The following is a 26,573-nucleotide window of genomic DNA, read 5'->3' as shown; positions in this document are numbered from 1 at the left end:
CATGCTGAAATAACTTGTGTTTCTTTACAAATCTAAACCGGTGGTTGCTCTGTTAGAGATGTATCACATGTATAATCTCACAATTTAACATGGTTATGTGTGTAGGGCAAAAGTCTTTTGAGTTGCACTTGCATCATGTAAATCCACTTAAATCTATTTATTGTAAAATAGAAGCCAGGGGAGGAGTGGGGGAAGAAACCGCCCCGGGAATAGGACAGAAGGAGGGTTGTCGCAGAACGAAACCCGGAGCTGGAACAGAGCGCTTCAATTTGTTTTAACTGCTACTTTGCTCAGACTTGCGCTTTTGTAATGCTGTAGTGGCAATGTTAGCTAATGATTTACTTGCATCCTAGCACCAGGGAAGGGACGTAACAGTTGTGAATTGGGCTGACAGTATACGTGTGAAGGCATTACTGCCAGCAGCGGGGAGGTGGGAGTGCTGTGCCGAGTTGTACTGGCAGTGTACAGACTAGCAGAGGCTTACCAGCAGCAGCGTAGACCTAGAGGCAGTGTAGTGTGCTTGAAACTTTCCTCCAATGTTAGTCGATTTCTTATAGTCTTTGGAAGTACAGATAAAGTTGTGTTGCTCTTCTAGCCTTTATAGCAGATGACATTGCATATTGACATTAAACATTAACAGCACCACCTCCTTGTTAATACTGCTTTAAATCATCCCTTTACTTTGAACAAGAAAAATGTAAGTTGTCTTTAAAGAAGCATTATTTAATGAACTAGAAGTATGGGAAATATAAACCCAACTCTGTTTTTGCTGAAATGGAATTTTCTTTAGACTAAAACAACATTAGTGTAATTAAATTCCATGTCCCCTCTGCCTTCCTCCTAAGAACCTAACACTTTGTATGGAGTGCTGATCCTTTGCTTATTTTGGTACTCTATAGAATGATATAGTCTTAAATATAAGAGCCTACGCTTACTATGTGCTTGTAAAGTTTGTATTTTAATTCAAAAGTCTGGGATGTTTTGTTTTCTATTCAACATACGGTGTTAATAATGCCACAACTGAGAGGAAGGGCTTTAAGCGTTATACAAAGGCCATAGGAGTATGTAGTAATACTCCTGCGTGAGGAAAAGATGCCTCAAGTTGTTCAGCAATATGTGCTGTCTGGGCTCTGAGTTGCAGAAACCAAGCCATTCCAACATTAAGCATCATGGAGGTACATTTAATTCAGAAAGTCTAAATACTTTATCACTATAGATCAGACCCTCACTTGGTAAGGCTTTGCTCAGCCTGGGTTCATCCCTGAAGGAAAAAGCCTTCAAGTTACCTTAGCTCCACTTATTCAAATGAAAGGGATTTAATTTAATGTGAAAAGGGCTTCTTACCAAGGCAGTAGTCACTAATATTAAAATAATTGTGGGTTAAAAAAGGGAAAGCTAGTGGCTACACAACTGCAAGGAAAGCCCAGCTGTATGTTGTCAAATGGGAGGCTGGGACCATCTGTCACATTGAGCAACTTCTCGCAGCTTATAAGGACTTGTTTACGTGAGGCAGAGCGCCCGGATCGTGGCAGCTGTGCTGCTGGCAGGGGCGCCGCACATGCTAGCGGCATGTAGTGTAGGGTGGGGGCATAGGGGGGCTCTGAAAGCTGTTCAAATCCGGAGGGCTTCAGCCCTGGGGTGGTGGCAGCAACGCTGGGAGGTGCTGCCCATGCTCGTGTCAGCAGCTGTAGCGGCCTGGTGAAGCTGCCTGCACCTTGCGCTGCTGCCCTGTGTTGGGAACTCCCCAGCCCTGACATCCCATTTCCAAAGCAACACAAAGCGCTTGTGATCTTTCAGCCCTAGCTGGTAACAGTCCCTGGAGTACATGTACACATGGGGTAAGGGTGGGCCTTTCCCTGATGGGCTGGTGTTGGCAAGGGGCTGTGTCCCTGGGGCTCTGTGCATATTGGGCCCACCCCAAAGCGCTCAGGTGCCTGCAAACACTTCCCTGGGGGACGTTGGGGTTTGGCTTTTGCTGTGGGGTGCCTTATGAGACCCCCTGTGCTCAGAGGCAGGCTCTGCTGTAAGGAGCTGCCTTTTCTTGGTGTCACACTGCTGGGCTGTGTGGGATGTCCTCAGCAGTGCTGTGGACACGTGTGTGTGACATCATCCGTGCACGTGGCACCGCTATCGGACAAGTTCCTTTGGGTGCCCATTGTAGAATAATTCCTGGTCAGCTAAAACTGTCAGAAATTGCTCTTCTCCCTCAATATTGCCCAATCTTTCTGACAGTGGGAGTGATGAAACCAGCGTTCTGGCAATGCCAAGTGCAGCCCATGCCACTTGGATTAAAAGAAAAAACAAACTGTGGTGTAAGCCACTAGCTTGTCCAAACCTCCTACTACAGCACTATCTGTTTTTAATGTAAACAGCCTGTGAAGTCATTTTCTAAGATGTGGTTTCCCTATCCATGACCTTTAGGAAAACTAGACCAATGCTTTCTAGAAGTGCCGCTTCAGACTATGCCCCAAGATACAGAGCTCAGTTACAGATGTGAGGTGCTTTAATACCTCTGCAGATGTTCAGCAGCCAAATTTGAGACTCACAAGTGAAGAAGTGTGCATACGCCTTGGTCCTGTACTACAGCCTGTAGAGCTTTAGCCTGAAACACTGCAGAGGATGGGGACAGCTCTAGGTCATCACAAAAAGCCGCTGCAAGGGAAGCAGAAATTTAGAAGGGCAGCTTTATAACTCAAGGGTTAACAGACCCGTTGTGAAGTCAGAGCAGCGCCCCGGTCATGCAGAGCTCACCTACTCCTAGACAGAGTGGCTGCGTTTAGGTGGAGGGGGAAGGAGGCCTCTGCATCTTGCTAGCAGGAGTGCGTGCACACTGAGGCGGCGCCTCCCGTTTTTGGAGCTGGCAGTTGCAGGGAATCAGTCAGACGAAGTCAGGACTTGGCCAGCAGTTCGTCTGGACGGGACTCGCCTCAGTTCGTCTCTCTGCCAGTGCTGGGAGGGGCAGGAAAATTCAGCAAGGAGTAAATAGCTACATAAACTCAGCGGTAGCTTAGAAAAAAAAAGATGCTAAGCACTTAACATATTGTCAACTTCAAAGGAGAAAGAGCAAAGGCAAACGTAGAAAACTTGTAGTACAATTTCTAATGCTTGGCTCATTGCCACTGGCCCTTCTGCACCAGCATTACCTTAGAGCAAGCTTTTGTTTTTGTTCCGTTTCATGTTTTAGTAAACAACCTCTGCAGAATCATTTTGGTCCTGAAAGTTACTGAAACTGAAACCAGGGGTAAGAGAGCTCGGCCGAACTTTTTCACACTTAGAGAAGTTTCATGACGTGATGTCAAGGGAGGATGCAATTTACACAAAATAATGAAGCTGGATCTGCTGCATAATCAGCAGCAGATTATTGCTGCTGCTTACTGGGACACCAGTGATACCTGACATGGCAGAAAAACACCTGTATGCATTTTCTGGCCTGAATGAAACCTTAGCTTCTGCAGCATTCGCCTACAGTAACTCTTCTAGCACTCTGCTCAGGTTTTCTCCCAACAAACTGACTTCCATTAGAGGGGGGAGATGGGTGCTGAGGGAGAGCACTGGCTCTGCAATGGTGCAGGTGCCTGAAGCAGTTTTAAAATAAAAAGGTTCAGCATTACTGAGAACTCCCTGAAAGAATTCCCCAGTTGTACCTGGATGCTTCAAGTACCAGTAACTGTTTACAAGGTGAGAGACACACAAAGGACTTGATTCTTTTTTTCTTTTTTTTGTGACACAGGCTGGAGCTATGTTTGGGCCCTGCTGAACTTTCAGCTCTGTGGGGCTGTTGAGCAAGCTGATAAGATAAGCCCTTGTGTTATAAAAGGACTTTTGCCTTTATGGTAAGAAGGTGGTAGAGGAGGTGGGAGAGGAAACGAGTAAGTCTTCTTGGAGGGATGTTTGATGGCTTTGTCCAGCCGCCTGCTCCAAAGCTCCCAAGTCTGTGGTCATTGCCCCCTCTACGTCATCTGCCACTACCAAGAGGGGTTGGATCCATCCTTGCAATTGCCTCGCAGATCATTTTAGGCAGTTATTTCTTATATTGCACCCCGTAGGCTGCTCCTCCTCAGACCTAGTCCAACTCCTCCCACCTTTTTCCCAGCGGACATGCACTCTGGCTCTACCACCACCTCACAGCACCCTCCGCAGCTTTTCAGCATCCCCGTTGGCCAAGAGGCCAAAGCTGGACAGCAACATTGCACGCAGCATGGCGTACTGGGGGCGAGTGCTCCCGCGGATTTTCTGGCCGCGTGCCCCCCGATGCAGCCCAGCCTGGGGCATGCCGTGTTCGCAGCGAGAACTCTGCTGGCCCACGTTAACTTGGCAGCCACTGTAAGCACTGCTCCTGCAGGGCGCCTGGTTCCCAGCCTCTACTGTGCACTGCTGTACAAGCAGCCACATCATCATCATCACCATGGGTGGTACGGAGCTGTTAAACAGGAAGTCAAGCACCTCAAAAATAAATATTAGCCATAAACGACTTGTGCAAGTGAAATGTCTTGTGTGTTTTCCCTCTGGCTCAGGGAGACCTCAGAGGAGGAGACCGCGCTAGAGTAACAAAAACTACTGTAGTACTTACACACCAGAGAACGCAATAGCTAAGTGTTACAAAAAGCATTTGGGTTCCAGACCTAAGACAATCTTTCAGCCATAATCTTCGTAGGAATGTGCCTGCTCCTTTCCACAGAGAGGAGGGAGGATTTCCGAGGAGCGGGGCCACTGAGCACTACGCAGGCTTCCGGTGCTTGAGCCGGCGTGGCAGTGGCAGAATCCCTTCTCCCTGAAGGAACGAGGCCAAGAGGAGCAGCGAAATCCAGCGCTCGAGCCCCCAGGGCAGGGGCAGCCCTGCTTTTTGTTGAGGAAAACCTGCGATCTCCTGCGCGGCGAGAGGAACGCGGAGGCCATAGGCTGGGTCCGGGGGGCGCAGGCAGAGGAGAGGCTCCCTGGCAGCTCCCGGACATTCTTCAGCCAGGGGCTGCTGCTGTTACTGAGTGGCGGCGCTGGCTCAGCCCCGGGATATCGCTGTGCCTCCATGGCTTGGCAGTTTGCCAGCGCTTTGCTTTGCTTTGCTTTTTTTTTTTCAAGAAATGGCCATGAAAGGGAAATGATGGATTCCAACGGCTCCTCTCGGCAGACTCTGTTACAGGAACTGAAGGCGCTGGGTGTTTTCAGGAGTGAACTTGCTTTTATACATGCTTACTGCCTTGGAAAGGAGGCTACCCAGCAAGCACTAAGTACAAGCATCCCCCTCTGGTTCCAAAACCGAACAGTGAGAACTACACCACTGAAAGCAACCGGAGCGTTGGTGGGGGAAGGGAGCGAATGGTTTCCTTCTTGAACGGTGGCTGTATCTGAGGAGCTCCAGCTAACAGGGATCCTCCTGGAGACACCTGGCAGATGGAAAGTGTTTCTGATGCATCAGTAACAGGACTCTTCCAGTTTTGTCTGCTTTGCAATTGCAGGAGTATGCAATCTAATAAAAAGCTGTGGTTTGCAGCACATCTGTCACAGCCTTGCAGTTCCCAGGGACTGAGAGCTCCCAAACCGGAGTGGGGATGCATCCTCTGCGTGCATCCTTTGTGCAGCTTGAGCCACACTTGTCACTGTGCGGGAGAGGCCTTCTGGCTGTGTGGTAGGAGAGAAAGCACTGTGTGACCTGCTCAGAGGCTCCGTGACAAGATCAAGATGTTGCGGTCTTCCCCACGGCCAGACACAGCCACGGAGGAACAGACAGACTGAAATGCCCAGTCTTGATTGGGGTATTAAGAGCCTTGTGTCTGCCACATCCTGAACATGTGGACGCCTCTTTCCTCGTACCAGGGGGAGCATGGAGAAAAAGAGCATCTGGGTCACCCACTGCTTTAGGTGGAGGTCTCAAGAACACACGTGTGGGTGGTAGAGGCATACAAGCCAAAGCACAGTGCTCCCAGAACGAACAGTGATGTAAAAAGTGATGACTAGAAACAGTGAATGGGTTTCTGGGTTGAAAAGCCCATCTTGCTTTTCTACTCTACTTTTTTTTTTTTTTTTTTTTTTCTACTCTACTCTTCTACTCTAGCAGGAGTATGAAGCCCTCCGTGGTAGTGGTTTGAAGGGACATTTTGATGCTTAGGAAGAAAGAGCTGAGCTCTTTTTATCCAGAGTTTGAGTAGAGGGCTACAAAAGAACATTGCGTTTAGATACTATCAGATCTAAAAACCAAGTAAAACAAGTTCTGTCAGGGTCTCCCAGCGCTGCCTCAGGATGACCCTCCAGGGCTTCAGCTGCTGGATGAATATGCTGTAAGCAAAGCATGTAACAGGCACTGGTAGTTCCAGATTTCCTTGGGGTACCTGAACAGAGAATCTCTTTATCGAGGAACTGGCTGTTAGAAAATTTTGCTGTATGTTGGGTCTGAAGAACTGCAACAGCTGTTGGTGACATTGTATCCGCCCAATAATAAATCAGTTATCAACTTTACACCTTCACTGATATTACTGATATTTCACCCAGATCCTGAATGTTTATTGACAGTAGGGGAATGTTACTTTTTTTTTTTTTTTAATTTCTTAAGTAACATATCCAAAATAGGCTGGTGGCTGGGGCTATGGGCTCCTGACTGAATTTGCTTAGAAGCAGCAGCCATAGGCAAAGAGGCCTCACCCCATTTCCACGGCATCTGTGCAAAGCATGAGTGATGAGGTGGTAGAGAAAGATGTCTCTCACTGGATTTGACTGCCTGCCAAAGGTAAAGACAGTAAGAACTCTTGATCCAGATAATGAAAAACATGACTATTAGCTAGAGTTGTAAAGCTTGTAGGTGAACCCCAAAACCTGTCATGCGTGTCTACATGGCCCCGAAGGCCAGGACTTCTTGTAGATAAATACACACCACGATCACTGGAGTTGATCACAAGCTGACTGCCATCAATGGAGAGATCAGGGAAGAGAATCTATGTAGGCTGAGGGCACATGGCTGCTCCTTGAAACAGCATTTGATATGCTTGAAAAATAAGCAAAGGCGGCATTTCATTCTATTCAGAGTGTGAAGACAGAAGGGGATTCTTTGGTTCTGTTACATACATCACCACAATATACAGTCTGTGTATTATTAAGCTTGGCCAGTCTGAAGAAAAAGAGCTCCATAATGGGAACTGTCTGCTCCCAGTGTAAGTTTGATGTACTCCCAGCAGGCTCCTGGCACGTCCAAAACAGTTGAGGGCTGTGCCCCTCTCTTGCTGATGACAGAAGCTGGAAGGGTTAAACTACCCTCCTCAGCACCCAGAACAGGAGTGCCCTCAGTCTTTACACAAGACACGGATACTGTGACCTGCTCGCATGGCAGCAGGCAGCCCCTCCGCTGGACTGTTCCTGAGCAAACCACGAACCACATACAGAAGAAATACAGAAAGTGCAGGAAATGGATAGGGCCTTGAGAACAGCTTTAGCCAGGGTTTTGCTAGCCGTGAGTCTGCATTTTACTCACATCACCAAGGCTCTACCTTCTCTTCATCCAGCTGTTCCCCTGCCTCCTTTGAAGGTTCACCAGCTGTACTTGCTGAGTGCAATGTTCTCAGTTTAAGAATGATGTACGTTCCAAGGCCTCGAGTCACATTAACCAGAACTCAGCTCTACGTCTGACATATTAATTCTTGGTTCTTCAAATTCAAAGGAATTGATCAAAAGCTTGTCATCTTCATCTTCTGAACGTGCTCTAAGAACCTTGTTCTGACCATTTTTTCATGGTAATTTTACTTCGTATTTGCTTCAAAATTTCACTAGTAATCACCAAGCTCTTGACCTAAGATCCTGAATACAGGAATGAGGGAAGCATGGAAATTAACGTACTAAGCTGAGGTAATTCTTTCACTCGGGAACTCACTACAACCAAGTTCACACAGTGCTCCATTGTTAGCTGTGTTGCTTACATCAGAAATAACCAGTGTACTCCTCCCCGCCCCCCCCCCCCCCCCCGTAAAATAAAATCACCCCACCAAAAGCCAGACTCATTTATGAATGACAGGTGAACTTCCCTTTCCAGCACTCTAGGACTTGGGTTGGGTGGCAGTACACAAAATACCTTGGAAGCCTGAGAAATGAAGCAAGAAAGCAAAGCCATCTCCTAAAAACCTCTGCTTGGGTTAAGATGCAACCGACAAGTTTGGGGTAACAGCTGTAAGTGCCTCTCTTGTCAACTTAAAAATTTAGGTTCTGAGCCTGTCACAGTTGTTGATGGCTGAAACATTACATTTGCTATAGCAGAAGGTTCTGGAGAGCAGAGGCAATCTGATCACATACCTCCAATAACAGAGTTGGCAATTAACCTTAGACAGAGACTTTGTGCCTGAAAGGTTTGGAGGATGTCCCTCCCTTGTGCAGTGTGCTCCAGTCACTGTGAGAGCAAGGTGCCACAAACCCATTTGTTTACCTTGCTGGAATTTTACATTGCTTTAAAAGTAGAGAGGATTTTATTAACTTCAGGAAGCAAAAAATGTGTTCTGGTCGGTCACAGTTTGGTGACCAAATAAGGCAACTGTCAGTGCAATAAAGAGGATTTTTTTCCAGTGGTCTCTAAGTTTAAAGGTGTTACACTTCATTCTCTCCTTTTGCAGGCTCATTCAGAGTGCAGAAAAACATATTCAGTCCTACTATTTCTCTTCTGTGTTAGCTATCTATTAATCTGAGGGGTATTTTGAACCTTGATAAAGCAAGAGCTCTCACACCTGTCACTAGCAGCAACAGGGATATAAAGTGCAATAATAAAACAGAGGTGCATGCTACATATTTCTATGAATGACTTAGCTAGAAGAAAAAAAAGCAAACAGTATCAGTAAGAATACAACTCACTAATTTAAGGAATAGTTAGGACTTTGGTTTTGAATATTAAAATTACTTCTGCTAAGTTATTACACTCTTTATTCTCTTATGTATTTACCTCAATTTACTACAGCTAATAGAGATTTTGGGGTTTTGTCCTGTCCCCCACAAAGTTGCTCATCCTTTCAACAGGGGTTTGTCACCCATCAGTCACTTTCAATCCACTTTCCATAGCCGATGCAGAAGCAGCTGTAGCTGGCACTCTGAAGAGCTGTCAGCCTTTTTTTGAGCCACGTTTAACTATCTGCATTCTTTCCTCTGCTGTTGCCGACCCTCCCCTTTCCTGCCAGCTGAGTCCTGCTCACCGATTCCTCCTCCCCACACTTCCCATTCTGCAGAGGCTGACTTTTGGTTGGCTCAATTTTACCTCTGTTTTTCAATAATGAAACTCAAACGTTGGCCAGACTGCCTGCATATTACCTCTTTCCCCATTTTTCTGTTACCATCTGGCACACTTATTTTATGTTTTGTATGGGGAGGCAGCGTTAGACTGGTGATTTAAGCCATCGGATACACCTGGAATTTGGTTGTTATTGGCCAGAATCACTAATACTGCCGTTAAGCTGCTACTGGGCTGATGTCCTTACATACAGCAGCCTAAAACAACAGCCAATTAATACTGTAGAGAAATTAATCCTGCTGTTTTCCCCTCGTCATGGTCACTGTACTTACGCATTTTAAAGGATGCCCTTCCGTGCATGTTGCCTCCTTTCCTGTCAGCACAGAGCCACGTTCTTTTCTCAACATCTTACCTGATTTTCACCCGGATGCTTTTGTTTTCTAAACTCCCCAACCGAACTATGGCCTCACAGCCAAAAGACCCCCTGCTTAGGTTGCAGCTCCTTTTCTTATGTCAGATAGGAAAGAACTCAACCATGTGTTAAAATAGGAGCTTGCTAAGTACTTGCTCATGGCTCAGTTTCCCACTGCCACTCAAAGGGCTTCAAGAGGCAACGCCTCCTACATGATCCAAAGAGAAGGAGCTTCTCTCTCCTCTTCACCTCCCAGCATAAAACTACAGAAAACATTTTATCTTGTGAATTAGAGCTAGCTATGAGTTAAATTCTGAGCTTGAACTTTCCAGTGAGGACAGAGAGTGTTTCATTGCATTAACTCAAGCCCTCTGGAGACTTTTTAATATAAATTACTGAACTAAAAGTTCTCCATAAAACTTATCTTCATTCTTTTATTTCCTCCAGAAGAAACAGGAGGAATACGGAACAAAAATAAATGGTACAGAATACAGGTTTGTTTTCTTCTTGTAAGAGGCTAAACCAGAGAGGTTTTGTAAAAGTTCAACTATCTTAGTGTAAACAGCATGCTTGTTTAGTGCTCTCAAGCATATTTCCAAATTAACTAAGTAGAGCAATGCTGGTGTTTACATCTGCACTCCTCTACACACCCCCACCACCGACAGATCACAAACTCTCTCAGACTAAGCAGAGGGTAATTGTGCTCAGTGAATGACTTTAGACCAAAAAGGTGCTTATAACATGATGTACTATAAATCATTTTGTAAAAAACATAAATGCATCCTCACTGGTGTAGACAGAAGCATACAAGCAAAGGAATTCTATGCCATCATTCATCTTTTTGCCCACATGCCATTAAATCTAACACTATTTCCCAATGAAACAATGTTTCCTTTAAAGTATGTAGTTATATTTTTATCTTAAGATTTACAGTGAAATATATTAACAGAGCATGCCTTCTTCCATGAACTGCTTACCGTTACTACTTGTAAGTAATATAAGTATTATTCCAGCAATTGTTAAGGAAATGTCTCAAATAGATTTTTAATCAAGTCAAAAGATATTACACAAATACCTGAGGCTCCTCCTGAAGCGTGGTTTTATTCTTCGTTTTGCACAGACACAGATGGAAGTTCACAGGATATATAGATTATTTGAAGTTGCCCACTGCTCTGCAGCTGAAATCTTACAAAAGCTACTGATATCCACCTTGCACAGGCAAAGCATTCACTGATTGTTTAAATACTCCTGTTTTACAAACAGCATGCTAACCAGCAGCACTGAAAGATGCATTTACTCAGAGAAGAGCTGATGGAAATATTTGCCTGTATTTAAATGAGACGTAATTACAACTTTGCTAAAATGAACCATTCTGTTTATAATACAGTTCAAGCAGTCCCAAAATGCCATCATTAATCCTCCAAGACCCTGCAGCAGACCACATCAATTCCCAAATGTTTAACAAGCCAAAACCATGGAGGTCATTCCTGACCGTGTACGTAGTTATATACATACATACATGAAACAAAGAAAGGCTTGTATACTGACTTAACACTGAATTTCTTACTTGAATTTTCTAGGAAAATCAGCATGATTTATCAGTTACCTCACACGTTTACAGGGAACACCACCATTTTTGGACCACCTTCTCCCAAAGCTGTATTAGCCCACAGATTCTTCTAGAGCAGACTATGAATTGCTTCTTTCACTGTCCGTTTGTTTTTTTTCTGGATCAAAAGAACTGCCTTCAAATAAAATTTTGTTTCTCATTCCTTCTTTAAGCATTCTTTGCCGGATCCTGTGTTTGGCTAAATTGTACCTGCAGTAAAACCTAGAGGAGACAAAAAGAAAACGTGATTCCCTCTTTACATGTGTGACGGTATCAAATCAGAGTTATTCAGCCAGTTGAAATTTTGAAACCACATACAATAATGGTAGTAAAATTCAGTATGAAATAACGCATAATGGAAATACCAGGGTACCTGCTGTTTCTTTAAGGCAGGCATTAGGCAGCTCCTACTGAGGAGCAGGACATACAATTCCAATGGAAAATGCTCACTTCTATGATTTGGATCTTAACCTCGTGAATGTTTAATATGCTGCTTTTTTAATTAGGGCAGAAGAATGGCACATGTGAAGGAAAAAAAGGAAGAAAGAAGGAGATAACTGGATGGTCTGATCTCTGAGAATTCAAGAAACGAGCAGCTTGTTTTGTTTTTTTTTTTTTTAATATATGAAAATAAAAATTTGAAGGCATAGAACTCTCTTCCCTTAAAATGATTTGGGGGAGAAGGAAGAGGACAGTTAGCTAGGCAAGTCATATATGGAGTTTCAAAAAGAGTATGAAAGGTCACACAAGGATTGTGTTGTACAAAACAGCCAACATAGGTCTGTCAAAATTCAAGAAACGTTCTACATACCAGTATCCTAACATTGTGCAAATAAAGCCACCGACTGCAAAGTCACAGGATCTTTTAACTCTACCTGAAACAAAAATACTCCAAAAAATTAGAGGAAAAAAGTTGGGTGGCTTCCCATTATTAATAAAGCTTAATCGAAATTGAGAATGAATTTCTCCTTACAAATAACACAAAAGAAACAAAAGGTGTAATTACTTACTGGTTGCTAAAAAGTGTCCAAGACCCACAACTAAAGATCCCACAGAGCCATAGAGCACTGATTCTCGTGCACACGGGACATTTTTAACATCAAGAAATCCTAGGAGTTTAAAGGACTGCAAGGAAAAAGAAAACAATAAAACAACACATTAAAATATGAATTAAAAACTCCTTTTGTAAAAGTAGCCAATTTCCCTGTAAAATTGACTCATTTTAGTAGTCAACAATAAAAACTGGATGATCTCCTGCTCCCAGGAATACATTTGTATTTGAGCAAAATCAATTTATACTTGAGCAAAAGATGACCATACATAGCAAATATGCACAGCTGTATCAAGAACTGCTTTAAAACAGTTAGCAATTGATTTAGGCAACATCATTTTTATAAGCCTGGTGGCTTATGGTTCTTCTATCCTTCCTATTGAAGATTATTTCATTTCTTCCTTTATTCTCTCTAAAAAGGAAGGGAGAATAAATACCCTTAGGAGCCCAGTTCTTTGTTTAAAACCAAAATACATCAGGTTGTGTAACAGGTGAGGTTACAATCAACCAGGTAAGGTTATGCCACATAATTTTAATACCTGTAAAGGCAAACGTGTTTAAAATTATTATTTATTTATTATTATTATTATTATTATTATTATTATTAAAAAGACTTAAAGAAATTATTGGAGAAGATGATGCTGGTACCAGAGAACTTTATATTAAACAAAGACTAAAACCACCATTTTAAACTTAATCCCATGTATGCCTAAACATAGGGGCTATTCATATAAATTCATCTATATTCTACACATAGATTTTAAAATGAATCTACTGATTAAAATTACCCTAATTATTTCATATTCTGCCTCACATCTATAACCCACACTAGCTTTTTTCTGCCATATTTCTATTTACTTTTCAAACGGCAATTACATATTGCCATGCATACATGCAACTGTTGTCTGGACAAATATGTTTTTGATTTCTGAGATGCCTACGTTGGCTTAAGTATGATTGAGATCTTCTAACTTGATTACAATTCGTATCTCCCACCTGAAGAACATCCTTGCAAGTGCACGTTGGTGTCACAAGCAGGAATGGCAAACTGCATGTGCAAAGGCCTCGAGACAACATGGTCAGAGTGAAGGGGCCTGAACTGTAATAAATCTCTCTTCTTCCTCCCTAACTCACCTGTTACTGGTGGTGTGATAATTCTGTCTTCAACCATTCCATTGACTTTAAATCATTAAATACCATTAAACACTGCAATGTGCAACAGTACCAGCTGAAGTCATTAACAATGATTTTTTTTTTTTTTTTTTGAAAGCTGCTGTAGTTGGACCAATTGGATTTTAAAGATGGGATACCACCATAAACCATCCACAAAGGGCTGGCAACACTGAGAGAAGTCACTGAGAATGATGCCCGACTACGGACAGAGGGATGGCAAGCCTCTGACTACAAATGGATTTGCGTTCAAGTAAGGAACCTACATTAATAATTTAATCTCTGTTGTCTGCGAACAGCCCTCAGCTGCTCCCACACCATCCCTTTGTGCCAGCGGGACAAAAAGCCCTGCCCTGATCTCCTAACGATTTCAAGCATTCTCTTGCGGAAGAAGCCAGGCTGCCCGTGCTGCACCCACGCTGTGCCCCGTTACAGCAGGGCTTCACCCGCTGCCACACGGGCAGTCAGCCGCTCGGTGCGACTCCGGCCACCGTTACGGCGGTTGAGGAGGCTCGAGGGTCACGACAGCGTTTCAACCCCAAAAGCGAAAACCCTGTGGAAGAGCGTGTGGAAATAAAAAATAAAAATTAAAATTAAAAAATAAAACTAAACACGGAGAGCGAACGGCCGCCGTCCCGCCGGCAGCCGCCATTACCTTCCCCTCCTCAGAGCCGCCCTCGCCCGCCATGACGCGACAGCGCCCGCGCACCACCGAGACGGGGAAGGGACGCGCCTAGAGAGGCCGCGGCGAGGCGCCGCTCTGCCCGCCCCGTCTCGGTGGTGCCCGCGCGGAGGGGAGGGGAGGGGAGGGGGGCGGGGGGGAGGGAGGAGGCGCCGGCGCCATTTTAGGTGCGGGGCCTCGCTGCCCGCGAGCTCCTTTGTTCGCCGAAATGGGTCACGGAGCGAGGGCGCGCGCGCGTGCGCCCGGCTGCGTGCGTGCGTGCGCGCGCCCGCCCGTGGCGGGAGGGGGAGGTGCGAGGGCGCGCAGCGGGGAGGGGAAGGAGTGGAAGGAGGGAAAGGGGGGGGGGGGAGCCATGGCGGCGCTGCGGGCGTGCTGCCAAGCGGCACCCGCCCGGCACCGCCGCTCCTTCCCTGTGCCCCCCGTGCCGCGGAGCCACAGCACCGCCGTGTCACAAACGCAGAGCCCTTAGGGTGGGGAAAGCCCGGCAAGGTCACACGGGGCGGCCGCCACTGGCACCCGCTGGCACCTGAAAGGGCGAGGGAAACGGCCCGCGGCGGGGAGAAACCCGTGCTGGGGGCAGGGGGGCGTGCGTGGGTGAATTACTCTGCACAGAATGGTGGTCCTGTTTGGGTCATTACGACCAAATTGGATAAAACACCAGTGCGTTTCTTAGGGCAGCCTGTGCCAAATCACGTCCGCACACTGGAAATGATGCTTCAGACATTAAATGTTACCACGAGTAAAATCTGAAGAGGTAAATGGTGCTAAGTGACTCAGGACAGCGTTTTGTAGTTCTGACATACTGTGAAAACACATTTTGCTGGAAGAAAACAAGTTTCTACCTCCTAAGTAGTAATTTGCCAGCTAGGTTCAATTTAGGACCTTTTACATCGCAGCAACAAAGAAAAACAAGGACGAGAGATGTGTAGTATTGCTTTTTGATTAAAAAAAAAAAAAAAAAAGTCCTGAAACACATTGTTTCCCTAGGAGGAATTAGATATCGTCAGACCTTTTAAAATGTTATTTTGTATGTTTTATTTTTAATTCGATGCTGAATAGAATGGTCTTTTGCACTCACTGGATTTTAAGTTTGAGTTTTATATTACTTACATGTTTTCAGGATTCTGGAAACAACGTACTTTTACACAGAATTGATATATTACTAGTTGAAAAGTGCTGTTTTACATTTGCATGGGTTATTTGAAATCTTTAACAGATTAGAAATAAGTCTCACTCCTTCCCAGCAGTCCCCAATCTGATTGTTTTATCATCTTTGCAGTCTCTAGAGGCAATATTCAGAATTCATGGAACAAACTGGTCTGATACATTTGCAATTTTAAAAAGATCAATAAACATATCTGGAATTGTATCTAATCTTTTTAAAGCTAATGTGTATTATGCATGTAAAAACACAGGACATTTACCATAATAAAATGTGGAAATAAAATTATTGGCATATTTTCTTCTTGGAATTTGTAATGTATGGTTTTATTTTAGTTGGTTTAAAAAAATCATTGTGTAATTGCATTTTATTGCACAACCACAAACATGGAGGAGTATAGTAAGAAATTGCAGGAGTGGGCTAATATGTCTGGGATTAACAGGGCCAAATTGGTAAAAAGTAGATAGTGCTTTTACTGGTGGTGATGTGGCCTGGCCTGCAGAAGTTAATATTTTGAAGAAGAAAAGAAGAGTGGAAGAATTGGATTGATGTTGGCTTGCTGACTTCAGCGCTAATTTCCTTCATCATGCTGAGCACTTTCTCGAGGGGTCTGAACCTACGTGCAGTCTTGTCACCTTCGAACATAAGGGGAGACACACGTTTGCTCTTCTGAGAGCAGATAAGCGCCTCGAGACGTTGCTCTGCTACAGGCATTGCTTGGTAGTTAGCAGGCTGGCAGATTCCTGGGCTAGTGGTGGAGGCACCCCTTGAAACAAATCTTGTAGGACTTTTTATCTGTCTTCATGGTCAGCTTGAAGCTGCTTAAAAAGAAGTCAAGCAATTGCCTGTGGTGACCAGGTGCCATGTTGTAAGCAATGTAAGCAAGGGTTACTTAACATTGCCAGAAGACAGGAAGAGGATGGTTATTCCATTCATGTCCTTGGATTTCACAAGTGTTTGTCCTTCAGGAGGAGGACATCATATTATTAGATTCAGGTGTGTAGGATTTATGTATATGATGGTTTTGTGGTGGTAAATATTTACTATGATGGTTGTAGAGATACCATCCAGCAGGTTATGTCAGAGTAACTACTCCCTGTAGGGGAAGGCACAAAGAGTGTGTGCAGGCTACTGCTGCCAAGGCAGTCGGGAACCACGCTCATGCAATTAAAACAAATTGCCTTTTTTATTCCAGCATTAATACTAATGCAAATTAAGGCTCAACTGCAAGCCAGTTTTATTCCGGGCTGGCTTTGCTGATTGCTTCTGTAGGTTGACTTTGACTAACACAGAATCATAAAATCATAGAACATCCTCAGTGGGAAAAGACCCACAAAGGTCATCGAGTCCAGGTCCTGGCTCCACGCAGAACCCCCTAGGAGTTAACCCCAATGTGAGCGCTGTCCAAACACTTCTTGAACTCCCATAGGCTCAGTGCTGTGACCACTGCCCTGGGGAGCCTGTCCCAGTGCCCGACCCCCCTCTGGGTGCAGACCCTTTCCCTAACTGCCAGCCTGACCCTCCCCTGTCCCAGCTCCATGCCGTTCCCTCGGGTGCTGTCGCTGTCCCCAGAGAGCAGAGCTCAGCGCCTGCCCCTCCGCTCCCCTCGTGAGGGAGCTGCAGGCCGCCATGAGGCCCCCCCTCAGCCTGCTCTGCTCGGGGCTGAGCAAACCAAGAGACCTTAGCCGCTCCTCAGCTGCTCCATAGAAAAGTCTTGCCCTCTAGACCTGTCACCATCTTTGTACCCTTCCTTTGGACACTCTCTATTCTTTTTATGTCTTTCTTAGGCTGTGGTTTAAAAAACAGCACATAGTACTTGAGGTGAGGCCACACCAGCGCAGAGCAGTGTTCCAATACTCCCAGTTACCCGTACAAATGATGTTTCTGTACAAATGGTCTTTCTAGCTACAACATGAGCTGTCAATTCAACATACTCCTCTAAAAGCCTAGGAAATGAAGGCAGGCTCCTGTGGCTTTATTTCTTCTGCCAGATCTTTTAATGTTATTCAAGTATATGATTCAAAAAGAACAAGGGGGTTCTATAGAAAAGAAAAGAAAAGAAAAGAAAAGAAAAGAAAAGAAAAGAAAAGAAAAGAAAAGAAAAGAAAAGAAAAGAAAAGAAAAGAAAAGAAAAGAAAAGAAAAGAAAAGAAAAGAAAAGAAAAGAAAAGAAAAGAAAAGAAAAAAGAAAAGAAAAAAGAAAAGAAAGGAAAAAAGACATATAAAACTTTATCAGTTATAATTTCACTTAAACTGTCAGAGGTAGAGCTACCTTTAGAATTTCCTGACTTCTTGGTAGCAACTGGACTTAAGCATGCTAAAGTCCAGACTAAAAACAGAACCAACATTTTCCTAATTAAACAACATCTTTCATATAATGAAAATGTTTTCTATTTTGCTTATAAAGCATGTCTTAAATTTATTATTGGTGAATACAGAAAGACAGCTTTCTTATATGACATTGTAAATCCCCTTCATGCAGACGATGGTAGTATTTAATTGTCTGGTTTTGGTCCATTTCTTTTTAAGTTTCAGCCTTTTAAGACCTAGAATATATTTTCTGGAATTGAAGACTTTAGGAGATGTGTGTTACTTCTGAAAGAAATCTGTGTAATAATGACCTAGTAATCATGGGGTTATAGCAATAGGAGTGTGGAACATGAGAGGTTTGCTAGTCCATTCCTTTACCCCACAGGTACTTAACTTACGCTGTCTCATCCCTGACAAACTTGTCTAAGTTTTTTAAAACACTTCCACAGGCAGGGATTCCCCAGCTTCTCTCAGCAATCTGTTTTCTAATTGCAATTAAATTGAAATTATATTAACAGATTATTAGATCACCTATCCCAACAATTGGCCAATTTGCAGAAAATGAATTATTTCAGAAATCTGCCATATTGTGGTCATATGACTTTTATATATATATATATATATATATTACATTTCTTATTTTTCTACCAGTGAAATCATGTCATGGTTTTGAACCTGTGAACATTATATATTTAGATCCTCCAAATCAGAGTATTGCTGCTTTTATCCCTGCCAATGAGTCCCAGAAACACTTCACATCTTATTTTTTTCAAACTAGAGTAGCTGTCCTGAGGTTTCCATCAGGAATAGCGTGGAGGGGTATTATTATGAACTCTAAGCCTCGTGTTCCATGTCTGTCATATGAATGTGTCAGGTTTAATCTTTATTAATTCCTCAGAGAAAACTGAAGAGTAGAACTAATAAGATATTTGTATGGTAATTGTTTCTTTTGGGATGTGGTTTCTGAAAATTCATAACAAACTGAATTATGCCAGTAAGAAATTTATGTAGAAATAAGCTATTTAAACAGCACTGCAAAATTCAGAGGAAAAGAAAAATCTATCAAAGGCTGTTAAATACTCAGGCACCCTCTCAGGGTTAAGAATTCCCTCACCACAAGTGCTAGGGTACAATGAGTAAGTATTACTGTGTGCTTCTCCTGTCCTTACACTTTTCCCTGTATATCCAACACTAGCTAAAGTAACTTTTTGCATTAATCACCGTGGCTCTTTATTTTTCGCTGAGATAAAAGCCTGGAGAAGGCAAAAACGTCTTTATTGCATTAATACACTAAGGTCTCGGCAACTGGTTCATTTTTAACACAGACAGTGCTAGAATATAATGACATCAATGAACCAAAGGGTAAGAGGAGAGAAGTGATGTTCAGGAGCTGCTCTGACGCTGTGTTTTGTATGCAACGTGCTGTTAAAGCAGGTGTATAATCAGCACTATACAGGGAGGTATAGTGCTGATTTTTGCTTTTTTTGTTAGTTTGTTTTTTTTTTTGGGGGGGGGGGAAGGAGGTGGGAGTGGGAGTAGGGTAAGGGTTTCTGGGTTTTGTTTCCAATTTTGTAATAAAGCACCAAACTCTTTAGAGTACGCTCACTGGCTTATCCCCACCTTGCCTGGTGACATGACTGTCCTCTGGTAGTCATGCCAGCTGCAAAGTGCTTTGTTCCACTGGAAATAACTGGAAAGTGTACTTTTAAGTAATAAAGTGTACTTTTAAGACAGCTGCCATCCAAAATACACTAAGAGATTCAGAAATGTCAGCATACATTTTTTTCATCGTGCTAAAAGACCAGTTTTAGTATGCTAGGGCAGGATCTCCTATACCAAATAGTGCCCCTTGGGCAAGTGGTAGCGAAGAGAAAGCTCATGGCTCCAGAAGGATCTCATAAGAAATGGCTCATCCTTAAGGCTGAGATTTGAGAGATCAAAGCATAGCAGAATATATTGTTTCCAAACAGTTGTTGCAGATTTGCAGACACCTCAGGTGTCCCACTATGGTGCTCAGATTCCCTGGCAAGAATTCAAGGTTTTTCTCCATAAGTGTCGGGAATGACTTAATGTCTAGCATATAAATATTTCTATATATGGTGAGAATTCTCCTACTTTCTGAGAAGGATCAGAGTTTAAAAACTTGGTATTAGTGTTTTTGAATCCAGTATTTTTTGCTCTCTTTCTGATGCCACGCTGTGACCTGGCCTCAAGTCTGAGTCAGTCTGCTGGTGGTTGACTACCAAGGGCTGTGACCTTCTGTCAGAATTCAATTTTGGAGACTCCTAGCTTCCCAGCATCAGGTGCTGGGCTAAAATCACTAATACCTATGAACTTACAGACCACCTGATGCAAGACAGCCTGGGGCAGAAGCTGTTTGTGCTCTGAGGTCTGGTAGAGGAGCCGGAGCTCTCAGGGTGCTGGGGGAATTGTTCCCAGGGTTCTGGTGGGATTTGTGTGCACTCTGCACCATCGTGCTGCTGAGGAAGCCCTCGCAGTCTCCTACCCTTAGTGGAGGGTTATTATCCTCACCCATGCCATTCTCCTCACCAGCAAGGTAGCCAGCTGCTCAGTAAATTCAGTTGCAGAGCTCTTGGGCATGGACATCTATGCTGTGGCTGCTGATCTGTGCAGAGAGTTTTCTTTATTTACCCTGGTAGGGCTTTTTTCCCCATAATTTCCCATGCTGGTGGTTTTATTTTCCTAGCATGTCAAACTCGTGCCTTCTCAGTACGTCTGCAGGAATGAGAATAGAAACTAAACATACACTTAATCACTTCACTTATAAGCTGTTTAAAATTCTTACAGAGTTGGATATAATTGATGTCTAATAGATGAGTTTTTCTGGTCAGCTAAAGCTAAAATAGCCTAATGGCAGTCGTGGTAAGTTACTCTTCCAGTTTTGGAGAAGTGTGTGTTGGCAGAAAGCTGCACTGCTTACTTCATCAAATCCAGTGCTTCTAAGACAAAAGAGGGGCCATTTCTAACACGAGGAAGGGAAAGGAGTGCTTATTTTGATGAATGGTCCTTCAGAGTGCTAGCTTGGGTTTGTGACAGCGTAATTCTGAGTAACAGTGTCAGTTCCATCTGATTCCCACCCCGTCCCCGCTCTTGGGAGTGACGTGTACATTCTGATAGTTTATGGTTTCCGTTTTACATTTGTTTACCTCCTGTGAGGACACTTTAAATTAGTTGATCACGATGATTGTTGTGATAGAGCAGTTTATCTTAAACCCACCATCTTTTCAGATATTTGTTCATGAATATTTACCAAGTAATGCTGTTCAAAGTTGTTTTTTTCCAACCTAATACAGGCAAGTCTCAGATTCATTTGGAACATACTAGATGTCTCTTTAAAATTTTATCTATAACTGGCATAATTATCTGTTCTGACAAGATCTAGTGAAAGAACAGTCCCTAAAAAGAATTTCAGGCATTGTGCTGTTATTTATAAGTCAAACCCTGAAACAGTTCCCACAGCCCCACCATTTATTTATTAGATCTTATCTAGAAAAAATGGGGCTGCCAGGCAATCAGAGGAGTATCATTTAAGCATTTTGATTTAATTTAAACTTAATAACCATCAACTCCTTAACTAGTAGGGGTGTGCCTAATAATGTCACCTGTCAGTGTGCTTTTAAGTGAGCTTGACTTTGAAAATATAACTCACCAGATCCAAAGCTAAGGCAGGTAATTGATGAACTCCTGCAGATTTTAGGTGAGAAAAATACTACATCTTGACACTGCTGATATCCACGTGTGTTGCTTTTTTTCAATTAATTTCACATTCATGTGCAATTTTTGTTTATAAAGAATGACATATGGACTGATTGTAGTTATTTTTAAAGGCATATCAGCTACAAACTGTCCAGAATCTTCACAGTTATATAAATTCTGGTTAAGCCTAAATTGTTCATAATCAATACAGCTCAGTTGCTGGGAAGTTTGTAGAACTCATTTTAACATACATACCTCAGTATTTCACCAAAACACTAAGCTTTCCATATCCCTGTAGCCTTCTGATAGCTTCACATTGATTGAGGTTATTAGTGATTTTGGGGGAATAAAGAGGTGAGAGTACATACACTGGGAATTTTGACAAGTGCTATCATATCATGTAATCAGTACAGAACAGCATAATTCAATAAACCCTGCTTTCTTGTCCAGAATAAATCTTTATGTGGCCTCTCTTCCAGTAACAATGAGGTTAGCATTAAATGGCAGTATGTACTTGGGAAAAATAGGTCTGGGAGAGATCCTGAGACATGATTTTGTCCTGCTTCCTGTCCCAGGGCAAACACAAATATTCCTGCCACATCGCTGACAGCAGTTTTTCTACTGTCCACTTTAGGACCTTCAGTGAGGGATATTCTGCAGCCTCCCTGCTGCTCTTTTCACAAAGAAATGCTTCCTATTGCCTTTCTCATCATCTTCAGTGGGGTGCTTGGGAACTCAAGCAGATTCCTCATCCTCATCCATCTCCATCTCTGCTCGTTAGGAACCACATGTGGCTGATTCAGTTAAGGATCTAGCTCAATCTGAAGAGCTCCTCACACAGAAACATAAAAACCCAACAGCCTGTTGGTAATATCCAGAAAGGAAACAGCAGTTTCCTTCTTCTTGGACTTTGCCTAGTTGCCCTCACGATATATGAAGTTCTCTGATCCCCTTTGTGAACAGCTGGGGAACAGAGAAACAGAGAAGCTGCAGTCATTTGCCCAGATGTCTTGGAAGTACGGAGTTTAATATTTAATTTTTAGTACCAATGTATATGATCCTGTTGATGCAGCCTGATCCAGCTAATGTGTCCGAGCTGAGTAAGTCAAACTGCTAGGAAAGCTGTGATTTGGAGAGAAAGGTACCTCTTAGAAGAAAATAGAAGACCTGTATGTCTTCTATTCGAGTCAGGCTGGTTGGGGCTGCCAGCATGGAGCAGAAACCTGGGCAGTCTGAGAATTGCTGCAGGTTGCTTTGTTGGCCTCCCCACCATCTTCCCAGCAGAATATTTGCCAGAGTTTTGCTTGGTGTTGGGTGATCTTTGTGCTACTGGAGCTGTGGCTGCATGAGAAAGTAACTCAGGGCAATGGGGGGACTGGATCAGTAGATAAAAGTAGCTGACATTTGTGTGGTTCACCTCACATAAATTACGAAACATGGTGGGCTTCACTAGAAGAATTAATGACTTTCACATGCTCCTTAGAGTCTCCAAGCAAAGAAGGGATCATTTGTGATGTTACAGTACCCCTTTATGTCACAGAAGACGCCACACCTCACAGGACCATGCCCCTGTACACAATTAAAAAAATAATAAAAATGAAGCCTATGCTGTGTTTACCTCTGGCCTTACCGTATGCGGTGTGGAGGCTGAACATGTGCTTAGTTGTCTCCCTGCCAAAGGGTGAACCCTAGACAACAACCATGGTGCCAGTCTTCCCAAAAGCCTGTCAGCTCTGAGTATCCTGCCCTTACCAGCCTTTGGCACCCTACCCTATGGGACGGAAGGAGGCAGCCCAGAAGGCTCAGATGTTTAGCTCAGAGGAAGGCAGTGGTGGAAGACTGCTGTTATGCTGCTGTGTGAAGAGGTGACAGAACAGGAGGAGGAGCTGAAGTGTTGTTTGCTCCAGTGCTCCTTTGAAAGGAGTTGATGGGAAATGCGGTGGTTGGAGAGAAGCGCAACAGTGGCTCTTGAAGCAACAGCCACAAATGGGAACTTTGATAAAGGCAGAGAGCTAAGGTGTGGAGCTGGTGTCTCCTGCCCTGGAGGGTATGAAGGAACCTTATCAGCTATGAAACTTTCTTTTCCCACACCACAAGCAAAGGCTTTGTCTCTATTTGTCCTTGGACCATATTCCCTTGCCAGGACCCCCAAAGGGTAAGCATACTAGGAAAGTGTGCATCTGTAAGCAAAGATCAGACATATAGTTACAGCGGTTGGTTGGTCAGCAAAAGCATTCAAATGCTACGAAGACTCCTTGGTGCCGCCATAATGTTCTGGTTCCCTCTCAGCAGTGCTGAGGCCCTCCTACAGATCTCACCATTGATATTCCATGGTTAGGAGGTGACACACTTATCACAGGCTTAGCTCATCTGTTCGGAAATATTCAACTTAATTCCCTTTTAGAGCCCCCTCCGGCTTCAGAAACTATTTTAGAATAATATTTGAAATCCCCCAGGCTATGTGCCAGCAGTAATTGACCAAGAAAACTCCATCTGGGGGAAAATTCTTCTAGGTACTAAAAATGAAGTTGTTCTCACCTGCATAGTGCCCTACACAGAGGAAATGAATGCATGAGTCAGATTCAAAACAAAACAAAACAAAACAAAACTCCCTTGTTTCATCACTCATTAGGACACATGGATTTCATCCTTAGTTGCATATTTCATTTGCTTGGTTTGCCTGCAGCAATTCTGGGCCTGCCAGCCTGTTTCCTCTCACATTGCTGAGGATACTCAAGTCTTAATGCTGTAGGACAGCAGCTGCACAGCAGCATCAGTGAACTAAAAAAACACATTACTGTTGAAAAGATAGATCTACAAAGAAAATGTTCACTGACCCATCAAAAGCCCACTATTGTGATACAGGATGGAGTTCACCCATCACTGTGTAATTTAGATCAAATTGGATTTATCAATGTCTCAGACAATTTTCACTTAACAAATTGCATAAGGGGCACTTTACAAGGCTGCTGGGTGATTTTCCTGTACTCTGTGTGCTTGTGTCGAAAAAGAACACGGGGAACAACTTCTGAAACCCACTGTCCCCACTCCCATAATGACTGCAGGTCAAGCAAGTTCTAGACTGAAATTTGGCTTGGAAGTCAACGTGTTTGGTTGAACAATCTGTGTCAGACATGAGCGTTTGTATGTGTGTCCTGATCCAAGGGTTTGACTAACTCTGTGGCAGCTAGAGGCTGTGGCAGCAAAGCAAAATGGAAAGAAGGCATTGCAACCTGGCCAGCCGGTGCTGCTGCCTGCGTGGGGAGCGTGAGCCAGCGTCACCCCTCTCTTCCTCACTTCTCTTCACGTGGCTGTCTAAGTTATGTTTTATTAGAACAAAAAAGTAATTAAGTCTGGCAACACAACTCTCTGGACTACTACGTGAGACAGAATAAAGAAAATTTTGGAAACAAATCTCATGCTCTGTCTGCTTCGGATGTGAGCTGGGAAAATTCAGAAGGGAGTCTGGGAAATGCTACCTGACAGAGAGCTTACTCAATCCTGCAAACCCTGTCCATGCCAAACAAGTTCCTTTCAGGTATACATGAGTTTCATTGTTACCAAGACAGTAATAAATCAGCTGGAAAAGTACCTTATGGTTGGGTGGCTAAACCAAGAGGGACCCAATGCAGCTGAATTTAGGCAACTGAATCATGCCTTCACTGTTCAGCAGCTTGAATCTGAAGAACCCGAGCCACAGCTCTGTACATTTAATCGGCGTCTTAGATGTTGTATATCTATTCTTCTTTTGCTGTCCCCAGCTATGGAATGACCACCAAAGTTCTTTTCAATCATGTTGTTGGCAGACTAAGCATACATGTAAAGACAAGTCATTGCCAGCACCACAAGGCTATTCGCACTGTGTATAAATGCCATATCGAGGCATTTTCTAAGACCCATGTTTCTCCCATAAAATACCATAGCTGTTTTCTTTGGGGCTTTATTCCTCCTTTGATGGCCTATTGACCACCAAATTCTGCTTCTTAATTTAGCTTCTAATTGCTTATTAGTCATACTGTAAATTTCTTTATGGCTTCAGTTGCACAGCTATAGTAATTAGCGTTTATGTTCCCGAGGCCTGCAAGGCAGTGCTTTAACACTGCACAAAGAGATGAAACACTCCGCTACAGAGCAGGGATTGTGCTCTGAGGATTTCTCATTTTATCTCCTTAAGTTTTGTAGAGCCTCGCTGTGGGAGTCTCTCCAGAAATGGGGTCAGGGGTAAATTCGGTAGAGTCATCCTGAGTAGATTTCACAGAAGAGATTCAGAAAAATGTTCATTTATGATCATGTAGTGTTCTCTGCATGAAGGAACATGCAAGCTTCTCCGCAGCGAACACTTATTAGTGCCCTGGTGTTTCTCTTATGAGGTGAAACACTTCTCTGTATTTCTGTGGACTCTTTCCGCTTGAAATGTGATTCTGTGAAATTTGATTGAGTAATTAATGATCTGTAGGGAGAGTTAAGCTTTTTAAATTTTGCACTTTCTCCTGACCATTACTCCATCAAAGCCTGGCTCAGTTTGGTGCCGTTTATATTGCTCTGACCCACGCCCACAAGAGGCTATCGGGGGCCTGGAAGTGCTGGGGCCCTGCTCCCTCCTCCTCCTCTCCCCCTGCCTGGGCCTTGTGATGTAGCGCCCATTTCTGCAGCTTGTCTTGGGGACCTGCAGAGCTTCTGGGTGAGGCCAAGAAGCACCTCACCACAGCAGGGGACAAGATGGCTGGGCTGCTGTCCCTTGCCGGCCCCTCATGTTGGGCAGGCCACAGGGCTCCCTGGGAGCAGTGTGAGGCGCTGTCATGGATGGGCCAGGCCAGGGTGCTGCCACCTGCAAAAGCCAGCCCCAGAACTGCTGGGTTGTGGCAACTGAAAGGCACCAGCTCATCCTTTTATCATCCCCAGTAGGTTTGTCACAGCTACTTCAGCATTTTTAGAGCAGGTGACTCAAGCTAACCCAGCCTAGAGCACAACCACAGGAGTTTTCTCAGAATGCTGTAGGAGGTGGAGAAGATCCGGTCGTGGCTACACATGTGGGTTTGCAGGCAGGCAGGCGGGCCCACAGCTGCAGCTTCTGCCGCTGCGAGCACAGGAGGAAGGGGCTCGCTAGTGCCAAGATGAGTTACACACGAGTTACCTCATGCCACAGCACGCCGCCATGATGGCCACATCTCTCCTTCTGCCCTGCCTGTTCATTGCTCCATTTTCACATACCCACATTGTTCGTGTCTGTGATGTGTTCAAAGGCTCCAAGCTGTTCAGGGGGCAGCAGCCTGC

General features: G+C 44.0%; 1 protein-coding gene across 1 annotated transcript; it reads right to left on the bottom strand.

The window, feature by feature from the left end:
• Window positions 1-10,330: 10,330 nt before the first annotated feature.
• Window positions 10,331-14,165, bottom strand: LOC116487601 (cytochrome c oxidase assembly protein COX20, mitochondrial). Its single transcript, XM_032184638.1, has 4 exons — window positions 14,085-14,165; window positions 12,219-12,333; window positions 12,020-12,083; window positions 10,331-11,430 (listed from the first exon to the last, which is right to left on the bottom strand). Exons 1-4 carry the CDS (start codon window positions 14,115-14,117, stop codon window positions 11,289-11,291), a joined length of 354 nt encoding a protein of 117 aa, XP_032040529.1. The 5' UTR covers window positions 14,118-14,165; the 3' UTR covers window positions 10,331-11,288.
• Window positions 14,166-26,573: the final 12,408 nt, after the last annotated feature.

Source organism: Aythya fuligula, chromosome 3, assembly GCF_009819795.1.
Source record: "Aythya fuligula isolate bAytFul2 chromosome 3, bAytFul2.pri, whole genome shotgun sequence".
In the NCBI taxonomy this organism is placed as follows: Eukaryota; Metazoa; Chordata; class Aves; order Anseriformes; family Anatidae; genus Aythya; species Aythya fuligula.
The sequence above is the reverse complement of the archived record's forward strand: the minus strand, read 5'-3'. Positions and strand labels throughout refer to the sequence as shown.

What these genes read in the sequence shown, in the direction of transcription:
- LOC116487601 (XM_032184638.1), bottom strand. Translation starts at nt 14,117, where the DNA reads ATGGCGGGCGAGGGCGGCTCTGAGGAGGGGAAG. An exon ending in GCGGCTCTGAGGAGGGGAAG is followed by an intron (nt 12,334 to 14,084) that starts GTAATGGCGGCT and finishes TTTTCCTTGCAG; the next exon opens with TCCTTTAAACTCCTAGGATT. An exon ending in TGGACACTTTTTAGCAACCA is followed by an intron (nt 12,084 to 12,218) that starts GTAAGTAATTAC and finishes TTTTTGTTTCAG; the next exon opens with GTAGAGTTAAAAGATCCTGT.